Here is a 10,337-nt window from a genome sequence, read left to right as displayed (position 1 = left end):
GCCCGTGAGCCATGGCCACTGAGCCTGCGTGTCCGGAGTCTGTGCTCCGCAACGGGAGACACCACAACAGTGAGAGGCCTGCGTACTGGAAAAAGAAAAAAGGCAGGGTTGGGGGGCAGGTAATGGACTGGAAGTGAAGTTGAAACAAACCTCAAGGTTTTGGTGCCTGGGCCTTCGAGGCAATACTTAGAATTGAAAAAGTACTAAGGGCACTGACACCCTCTGATTTTTGAAGCGTTTCTCAGCATTTGGACGCTTGCTGACCTATTACCAGGGAAAACCTCTTAAGATTCCCGACGAGATGAGTTCGTTGCACAGGCCCCCACCACTCAGACTCAGGTGCATCTGAGACTCCTGGCAGGTTCCAGTCCCCAGCGTGGCGGGGCCGGGAGGGCCTGGTTCCCCTTTGAGCTCCCTTTGAAGAGAAACATACTTGGCATCAAGCATTCTGTGAAACTGCCACGCTGCAAAGCTGGATTTTAACCAAAATTTAAATGCTGGAGTTCAGCCACTAGTCAGCGAATACAGCTCTACTCCTCAATGAAGAAACAGCTCAGGAGAGGGGCTCTGGGTGCCCTCTCTGCGGCCGCCCCATGGCCAGGCCTTCTCGCACCGGCAGGGCTCGCCCGAGGCGGAGCTTCTGCACAAACACCCTCCAGAGTGGACTTTCGCTTCTAGGCCAGTGTGACTGACCTGCTGCCCTTTCTGGCTTCCCAGGTGCGAGGTGTGAACCACAGAGGCCATGCTGGTGGCCCGGGAACGAAACAGGGGTGGGCCCATGATCGCTTCCCATCTGGTCATTTGGGCCCCATGGACCACTCTTCCCTCGGACATAAGGTGTCACAAGCTCGTGTCCCAGGAGGCCCAAGTAGATGCAATTAGCCACCTACCTAGAAAACAAAGCAGCATCTGAACACAAGGGGGGCGGTGGTAACAGGAGGGCAGCCTTCCCACCAGCACCCACACTGCACGTTCGGAAGCTGCCATGTGGTCCCTGGAGATGCCTCTCTGAGGGACACAGGTGACAGCACAGGTGCGAGGACCCGAGGAGATGCGGTGGCAGCCCTGTCACAGTGGGCCTTGGTCACGGCCTCCGGAGCAGAATCACACTCTGGCAGGAATGGGGACCCTGACCAGAAGCCTGGGCAGGGAGGGCCACGGGAAAGAGATGATACGAAGCCTCCTTGGTCACCGGGGGTCCTGACCGCTGTGGTGTGCTGCAAAGCTGGTGGCGGACCAGGTCTCAACAGCAGGACTCTGACGACACAGAACACGGCCCTGGCAGACACGCACGCATGCTCAGGAGCAACCACTATGGCTGGTTCAGGTGCGTTTTACCACAACTTGGGGAAAAAAATTAAAAAGCAGTAATACCAAGAGTTCTCCCTGCCTAGGGACAAACAACTTAAAGAAGAAAAGTATGACATTTTCAAGGTTGCAAAAAACCATCCACCTACACACACCAGTGGTAACTGTGTCAGGAGGGTCCTGGTGGGTAAACAGGAAGTGGGGCTGGGACTAAGCTGGGGCGGAACGAGCTGCTGTGAGTGCGTGTGCTCCAGGCCAGCACGGCCTTCCCGGAGGAGATCCCAGCCCGCTGGCTGCCCCGTGCCCGCGACACCCCGTGAGGTAGTGAAGTGGTAGCGACGGTCTGCGGTGACCTCTGCCGGGCGAGCGCCAGCCCACCTGCAGACCCTCCCCGAGAGGACAGTGTCGGCACCCCCAGGACAGCTGGTGGCTCCTCGCCCGCACAGCAGGAAGCCTGTGCCCAGGCCCCCACGACAGGGGTTCTGATGACCAGGGGCCAGTGACTGGTCACTCCGCTGAGCCTGGGAGCCCAGCGGCAGGCCCCTCCGTGCCTGGCGAGGACGTGAGGACAGGGCAGGGAGCATCCAGGGGCCTCCCCTGGGAGGGCGGCTCCACAAGGGCACGCGAAAGGTCCGGCTGGGGTCTGCACTAGGCAATGGACGTTCCATTGTCCTGCTTTCGACCAAATAATCCAGTTAACGGCTGCTCCCCTTGATGTTGCTGCGCAAGAGGGCCGGCGTGGTCCTCCCTGCAGGCTCCGCCTCCCTGTCCCTCATCACAGTGCCGAAGTTTTCTTCTGCCCTGGCCCCCAGTCCCAACCCCAGGCCACTCTCCAAGGGGCCGCGAGCTGTTACCGTCCTTCCAGATGCCACCAGGGGGCCAGTGCCCCCACCGTCCTTGCCCAGAGCCACCTGGGAACCACGGCTGCCACCTCGGTTTCCTTCCCGCCAACGACACCAGAAGTCTAAACAGCTCAGAAGACCCCCGGTCATGCCAACGCCCTCCCCGTACCGAGTCACAGGTCTTGGTCACAGTGGCCGGGCCTGACCTCAGATCTTGTATAGGAAACTGGGGACGTAGTCGAACCTGAGCACGGGTTGGCCGGCTGCGGAAGGCTCCCGCGTGTAGTGTAGCTTCAGCAGCTCTGCCAGGTACTGGACCACCTTGACGTCTTCGTTCACCAGCCCCAGGTTCAGCTGCAAGAAGCTGGCCTGGCGGCTGGCGGCCAACCCCTCAGCTTCCGTGCCGCGGGCAGGCAGGTGCAGGTGGCGGCAGAAGGCATAGAGGAAGGCCTTGGCGCAGAGCTGCGTGAGCACACTCTGCACGTGCAGGGAGTAGGTGCTGCCCCGCTTGATGTGTGTGCGGTGGTCCGCCAGCCGGGGCACCAGGGTGCCTCTGTAGAGGGGGCAGCGCAGGGTCTTCCGGTCCAGGTCCAGGATGCTCGTGTAGCGGCTGTAGCGGCTCAGGGCGTGGAGAGTGCCGGCACTGGCGGGGGACGCCACCCTGAAACACACAGGCCAAGGTCAGGAGGCAGAAGCTGGGGTGGGCCCCTGCCGTGAGGCCAGCCCCCACCCAGCCCCACTCGCCGGCACACTCTGGAAGGCAGGTCTGGCCACCACGGCCTTCGAGGCTCCTCACCCCTCTCACGACCAAGGTCAAGTGCCTAGTGTGGCCCACGAGGCCCTGACGACCTGCTTCCTGCTGCCCCTGACGCCCCAGCTGTCCCTCCCCAGGCTTTCCGTGGGGCCCCTCCCGGACCTGTTCGCTCCTCGTTCTTGCTCTGTGACCCGGGGCAAGGTCCTTAACTTCCGAGCCTCGTCTGTGAGGCAAGGACGATGGTCCTGCCTCTGGCGTCACAGCGGAGGCACAGGCTGTGGCGCTCAGGACAGCGTCTGGCCCTCGCCACCGGCCTGGCACTGACCGGTGTGGCGCCAGGAGCTCCTGCAGACCCAGGACCGCACCCCATGCCGTGCCCGGCACATCAGAGACAGGCAGGCCGGGTTCACTCAGCGAGGGAAGGAGGCCGGAGTGTCGGCCTCAGTAAGCGGCCCCTGACCACCCCGTCTAGACCAGGTCTCCCAGAGGAGCTGGGATTACCCTGCAGAGTCCAGCAAACGGCTGGCTGACCAGCCGCTTCACACACTGACGCTCCTCTGGAAGCTGGGGCTTGTGAAGTAGTTGTAAAAGGACTGACGGTCTCTTGGGACTGAGGTCACCTCATCATACTTTCCCCTCATGGGTGTTCTCTTCTTGTAGAGTTGACAGTCGTTTATCGTGCGCCTAGCGTATTCCAGGCAGTGACCTGGGGCCTGGCCTGGCCGGGAAGAAAGGACACGCACACGAGCCGGCCCAGCGAGGGGAGGCATGGCCTCCGTGTCCACAGCAGCGGCCGCGGGCTGGGAAGGCACTGGAGGAGGGGCCTCGGAGTCCTAAGAGAGGTGGGCTCCGGGGACTGCAGAGCACGGCAGGCGCAGGGGCAAGCGGGGCCGGGCCCCCCACCACAGGCCACGAGGAGTCAGACTTGCCGGCGGCTCCCCGCCCGCTCCTGGGTGACCCTTACCTCCCCCCCCGGGGGCTGGGCCACGAGCTAAATGCCTCACCTCATCTTCCTGCCCTACACTTGGCTGCCGCCCACCTCAGGCCAGCCTCTCCCCAGGCTCTGGCGCCCCAGCCTACTCCCACCCACGGCGGCACCACCTCTTTTGCGCCTCCAAACTCTTCCTTCATTGGCTCCCCTCAAAGCTCCTCCGGAGGCCAGATGACACGGGAGGAGGTGCGGCCGGGCCTCTGTCCCTCGGGCAGCACCCCACCCACCCCCGTCTTGAACTTCATTACGGCCCATCTGAAGCCGGGGTGGCGGGGGGACTCTGCACAGATGAGGACACTGGGCCCGCAGAGGGACTGTGGCTTGTCCTAGGTCACCCACGTAGAAGGCGGCTGAGCCGGGATTCAACCCAAGGCCTCTGACGCAACACCAGCACCTCCCCGCGCAGAATGGAGCTGTCTTCCAAACAGTCCAGGCCTTCTCACTGCTGCTTAGTAAGCAACCCGATTATTGCTGGGTTTGATTTATAATCGTGGGAAACCAACCTGATTGTTTATCCGTCTCTTACACCCACAAATGTCTGATCTGACTGACAAGCATTTCCAGGCAGAGGGCCTACTTCAGTGGAAAAAGAAAAATCCAGGGCCAATGCCACTGGTGGTTCTGGGGTAAGAGTCCTGAGGAACAGTCCTACACACAGTCCAAGTGCCCGGGCGGGGGGAAGGGACTGTCCTAGGCCACAGCTCTCGGATCCCAGACTGATCCAGCACCCGGGACCGAGCCCCGTAGACACACAAAGGCAGCCCTCTGCTCACACCCTTAAATGCTGACCCTCAGGTGGGCCTCCACCTGCCTCTCCGTCTCAGTGCTGGATCTGACTGCGGGGCCGTCTCACTAGCCACCTGCAGCTCTGGGCACCCCCGGGGCCGGGGCTCTGCGTGCATCCCGGGGGCAGCCCTTCCCTGCTCTGCGGGGTAGCGGCAGGAGCCTCCACGCCCGACAGCTGGGGCCACGGCTCGTCCCCTCGTGGCGCCGCCCCACCGGGTCCGCTGCTCACCGCCCGGGATGCCCTCGGGTGAGCCGCAGCGAATCCAGTCCCCTCTCTCCTCCTGGCCCCTCGGCCGACCCTCCAGTGACACGTGCCCTGGGGGGCAAGGTCCCTGGCCTGTCGACCGTGGTGCCCGCCGGAACAGGGCCCTCCGGGGCAGATCTCCCGATTCCCAGCACCTGTGTGCGCTCAGGGGTGTGGGAGGGAGGGCTTCGTGGGACGAGTCACCAGACATTCCCTAGAAAGGTCTCAGCTGTCACTGCTGACGGGCCTCCCGCTTTCCTGGAGGGACCCTCCACGGCTCCAAGTCTGGAGGCGAGGGCCCGGCTCCACCCCGGCCACCTGGCCTGCCTTCCACACGGCGATCGGCGCCCCCCTCCACTGCCCCCCAGGACGTCAGAGCAGCGCCTGCACAGAGCAGGCGCAGGTCAGACACGATGGGTCCCCGACACTTGCCAGCACCAGGCAGGTCTTCCTCGTGCAAATGGAAACAGCCTGGGGGAGCGCCAGCCCACGGGGTGGTGACGCTGGGACGGGAGCGAGGGCAGCCCTGTCATGCGACGCCCCCCTGCTGACGCACCTGTATCCTGGCCCCAGGCACAGCGGCTGGCCTGTAATGGCTCTCAGTAAGTATCTGGCAAATGACCACTATTTTCCCAGGAGGGAGGAAGGCGCTGCCCAGGTGCCCACTGCGGAGGAGCAGCTCACAGCCCCCTTCCAAGGACACTGCCACCTGCCGCTACCCCCGCCTGCATCCCAGAGACATCGTGATTGATCACAGCTGGCTCCCCAGTGCAGCCACGCCGGGCCGCAGAATCCTTCTCAACACAGCACTGCAGTTGGGTGCCCAGGAGAGTGGAACTGACGTGAAGGATGCACCTCGTTTGCCTGCCACCGCGTTCTAAGGAAGGAAGCTCAGGGGAAGCCTCTGGAAAGGGCAAGGCCATCCCGAACCTGGTCCTGGATAAGCCAGGTGATGTCGATAAACTGACGTGTGTTTTAGATTCTCCATCTTTTGAGGCAAAAAAAAATCAAAGGTCAGGGGTTGGGGTGAGAAGGGAGAGTTGGAGAAGCGAAGGTGTGTGTGTAGGGGCCGCCCGCCCGTCATCCCACCGAGAACAGCAGCCAAACACAGTCCCTTAAAGGCCTGCCCCCACCCCGACCCCTGCTCAAACTTGGCGCCGGCAGGGGCGCGGGGGCCCGGGCACCCGCTGAGCCTCGGCCCTGCGTCCACACTCCCACGATGCCCACGGGCTGGGCTTGCCCCTGTTTGGCAGGCCCGTCCTCACTGTTCCCCCACTGCGACCCCAGCCTCCCTGCCACTCAAGCCAGAGACCCCAGACCTCCTCCGGGCACCCGTCCCACGCCTCCCATGTGAGGCGCCCCCGTCAGAGCTCTCTGCTCCCTGTGCTGCCGGGCTCTGGCCTCCGGAGCACGAATTCTCCCAGAGCAGGGCCCCTCCAGCTCGTACCCCAGCCCCGCCAGCACGGCCCGAGAGTGAAGTGGACGTGGAAGCGCCCCGCCCCGGGCTTGAATCCCACCACCATGCCCCCGCGGGGCGGCCAGGGATCGAGCGAGTCAGGTGGCCGTGAGCAGGGCGAACACGAGGCGGCTTGGGACGCTGACCTCACGGATGCCGGGGACCCGCATAAAGGCGCTGACTGCCACAGGGAGGAAAGGCCTCCTGCCCTCTCCGTAGTCCAGAGAGTGGACTCCTACCATCACCCAGCTTGACGCGCATGAGTCTCAGGTGAGCAAAGGCAGGTGCGGGGAGAGAAGTGAGCCCAGTGCGCACGCCAGGGCAGAAGTCCCCCGAGCCAGACAAGCAGAACGTGGAAAAACCCAAAAGAACCTGCTACAGCACAAGCCGGTGACGTGGGGAAAAAGGAGAAAGCTTCCAGGGGGCGGGGGGAGGGGATGGGCTCCTGGGGCAGAGGGGACAGGGGAGGGAGAGCCGGGGCGGCTGCCTCTGCCAGCACCCCTGCCCTCCTCAGAGGCAGACCCCGCCTCAGTCATTTACCCCATAGCGTGAGTTAGAGACTCAGCAGGGACCTGAGACCCAGCAGTCCAGTCGTTCCCAAACCTCGCTGCACACCGGGCGAACTCCACGTCGTACCCCAGGCCAACCCAAGCGCAACCCTGCGGCATTCTAGAAAATCCTCCCAAACCATTCTGACACAGCAGGGTGCAGACCAGGTTGGGAACCACTTAGGAACTGCAACCCCTCATGTGACAGACAAGGCAACAGGTCAGAAAAGGAAGAGGATTTGCCAAAAGCGACACAGCGAGTTGGTGCTGGGGCCAATCTGGAAGCCAGGCCTCCTGGTTCTGGGCCCACCACACCGACTCGTGAACCTCACCCAGAGGGACGGCCACCTGAAGCCTCATCTCTGACCAGCCAGGGCCCATCCCCACCACCTGTGACCAATTACCTCTGCAGACCAATAAGCTTCCACTTCTGAAAATCCGTGATGTGCAACGGAGAGGACACCCAGTGCTTCACGGGCTTGGCGTGGAGGCTGTAGCTGGGGACAAAGATGGACAGCGCGGTCACAAGCTTCCTGACTGCGGCCTCCTCCTCCCCGAGGATCACGAGCGTCCTCCCGCTGAGCAGGGAGTAGATGGCTGGGTGGGCAAAGGGGTACTGGCGGATGAATCTTAAGGCGTTCTGGCCCGCCCTCTTCTTATGCCTCTCGGAAGAGGGGCCAGTGGGAGGAACAGAAGAGGGAGTCCTGTCGGAGCTGGAGGAGATGACGCTGCTCCCGTAGCTGGTGGCGTCGGAGCGGTCATCCAGGCTGGTCTTACTGCCGTCCCGGCTGATCAGAAGGTGGCTCGGGTCCAGCTCATAAGCAGGGAAGCCTTCGGAACCGCTGTCTCGGGAAGAGGCGTTGGCGTTTTCCACCGAGAAGTCCATGTGGAACTCCTGGTCCTTCTGCCGGTAGCGCTGCGGGGGGACACTCACGACCCCGTCCTCGTCAGAGAGCGTGTGGCCCGGGGTGGAGAGCGGCACCCGCAGAGTGCCACCCTCCCTCCCAATGCAGCAGGAGTCTGTCTGTGACGGGGTGACCCCCGAGCCGCCCTCCTCGGCCTCCCCCAGCTCCGGCGGGCTGAGGCCTGCCTGGAAGTGGATGGCTCCCCCACCGTCATCTGCGTAGGACTCTTCCTCATTAATGGCACTTGGGTAACTGGCCTTGAAGTCGTCGGGGATGAGGGCCTCAGAGGGGCAGGTGCTGAGGACTTCAATACTGTCCCCGCTGATCGTCCTGTGGCTGACAGCCTTGCTCCGGACCACCTGGGGGCTCAAGGGCACCGTGAGGCTGGCCTGGCTGTCAGACTTAGACAGCACAGAGGTGGACTTCTCCGTGCCAAGAACCTCAATGCTCTCTCCACTGCTGATGCTTCCTTTCATGTCCATATCCAGGTAGTCCAAGTTTTCCTGGGGGTCAAAACTGCTTGACTCTGTCACCTCCACTTCCCTGGACCCATCCTCCCCAAGTTCCTGCTCCATCTTGATTAGCACGGACTCCACACTGGACTTGTAGGAGCCCACGCTAATTAACACTTGAGGAACTGGACATTCTTCTACAGACCTGGAAGGCGGCCTGTCGTGACTGGGCTTAGGGGGTGCACTCTCCTGTTTCTCTTCCCCCCTGTCATCGACCTCTACCAAGTCTTCAAAGAGGAAGTTTGTGATATGCTGTTGCTTCAGGAGTGCTCTGTCGATCTGACTGGTCAGGAGGTAGCACAGGTCTCCTCTGAAAATGTGCTCAATGTGGCTGAGCTGGGCCAGGGTCTGGGTGAAGTACTCGGTGTCGCAGAGCTCTTCCAAGGTCTTCAGCTTCTTGTCAAAACACTTGGTGGACTTTGCTTTGATGAGTTTTGGGGTGTAGGTGGGTCTGCAGGTGTAATGGTCTGTGTCAGCAGACTCTTCGGGGTCAGAGGTAGTGGCTGCCTGGCTGGGCGGATCCTGGGTGTGCGCCATCTCCCCAGGACACAAATCGGACCCCCTCAACTTCCGATGAGGGTACGAGCGGATCTGCCTCAGCAGGTCTTGATGTTCAATGATGGACTTCTCCACACTGGCCAGCTCATTGGCCTTCTCGATGGCCTGAGATGAGTAAAAACCTTTGTCGTTGGCTTTCTTCTGGATCTCTGTCTCGGTGTGCAGCACTGTCCTGGTGTAATCCAGGTCTTTCAGTTTTTTTTCAAGTTCCCCAGCAAATGCCTTCCTGTTGCCTGTTTTCAAGCACTCTGAAGCTTTGGAAAATTCAGCTGAGAGCTCCTGGAACTGCTGCATGATTTTGTGCTGGTCTGCTGAGATATAAGCCATACAAAAGGGCCTCACGAAGCCACGGGCCTCCAGGTCGTACAGGGTGAGGTGGTGCACGTAGGCAAAGGCCCCCTCCTTGGAGTCTCCCAGCACGACCTTGGAATCCTCCACGAAGTTCAGCTTGGGGTAGGCAGAACCAGGGGGATGGCCCACGAAGGAGGCCTGGTAATCCACAGACATGATCCGCAAAGAGAAGTAATTGAGATCAAAAGTACCGAAAACTTTGGTGTCATTGGGGATGGTCAGTAAGGGCTGGGGTCCCACCTGCTCAGAGAACTCGGAAATAAGGATGAAGTCCCGAGAGAACTTGGCCCCGGACAGTTTGGACCATGGACTGGCTCCTTGGCTGGCGAAGGGGAAGAGCGGCACCGAGTACTCCTCGGGCAGGGCCGGCTCATTGTAAGGTTCCTCCTCGTATTCGTCCTCTTTGGTGAAGGCCACCACGTCAGGGGCGCTGATCATATTTCCAGATATATGGTGAGTACATTGAGAGGAAGTGGGAATGAATGCGGGGGTAGCCAAAGCGAGGGAGCCAGGCCTCTGGAGGAGGAAGCAAAGTTCTTACGGGCTTCTTTGCGCCCTCAGGGGTACGAGGCAGCCGATCACATACCCGCGGGCTCGAACTCCCGCAGCCCCTCAGAGCTGCGGCTCCTCCAGAGCTCTCGGAGGCTTGAGGAACTCCGCGAGTCGGGAAGACCGGGAGGCCGGCTGCCCTTCTACTCTTCGGGCGACCACAGCCGGCGCAGGGCACCCGCAGAGAGGTCACCGGTACTCCCCAGAACCCACCGCCACGGCAACAGCCTCAGCCCTGAACAGGTGCCCAATGCGGGGGTACGGGCCGCCGCAAGGACCATCCAGGCGTGGCAGCCCCCACGGCCCGAGGGCAGAAACCGTCGCGACTCCCCGGACGCCACAACCCAGAGACTGCTACCGCGGCGCCGCCATCTTGGTATCACATGACTCGAGACATCGTGCCGCGAGACCCGGAAGCGTTCGCGTCAACTTCCGATCCGGAGAGCGACGTCTCCCGAGGGCTGAGCGGGAAGGGAGGGGAGTGAGGTGGCCGCGCCGTGCAGCGTGGGAGTTGTAGTTCGCGGGGCTGTGCC

The 10,337-nt window shown here is 62.0% G+C and overlaps 1 protein-coding gene across 3 annotated transcripts; it reads right to left on the bottom strand.

Moving 5' to 3' along the window:
* Positions 1–1,317: 1,317 nt before the first annotated feature.
* Positions 1,318–10,173, bottom strand: SMCR8 (SMCR8-C9orf72 complex subunit). 3 transcript variants are annotated; one of them, XR_009537724.1, is made up of 3 exons: positions 7,334–10,173; positions 5,781–5,913; positions 2,702–2,811 (listed from the first exon to the last, which is right to left on the bottom strand). XR_009537724.1 is itself a non-coding variant. In XM_060135329.1 (2 exons), exons 1-2 carry the CDS (start codon positions 9,691–9,693, stop codon positions 2,358–2,360), a joined length of 2,814 nt encoding a protein of 937 aa, XP_059991312.1. In that variant the 5' UTR covers positions 9,694–10,173; the 3' UTR covers positions 1,318–2,357. The 3 variants fall into 3 exon arrangements, 1 of the variants encoding a protein (XP_059991312.1); XR_009537723.1 differs by having other exon boundaries at positions 2,708–2,811; positions 5,482–5,913; XM_060135329.1 differs by lacking the exon at positions 5,781–5,913 and having other exon boundaries at positions 1,318–2,811.
* Positions 10,174–10,337: the final 164 nt, after the last annotated feature.

The sequence above is a fragment of the Lagenorhynchus albirostris genome, chromosome 20 (genome assembly GCF_949774975.1).
Source record: "Lagenorhynchus albirostris chromosome 20, mLagAlb1.1, whole genome shotgun sequence".
NCBI classification, from domain to species: Eukaryota; Metazoa; Chordata; class Mammalia; order Artiodactyla; family Delphinidae; genus Lagenorhynchus; species Lagenorhynchus albirostris.
This window is presented reverse-complemented; position numbering and strand designations above follow the sequence as displayed.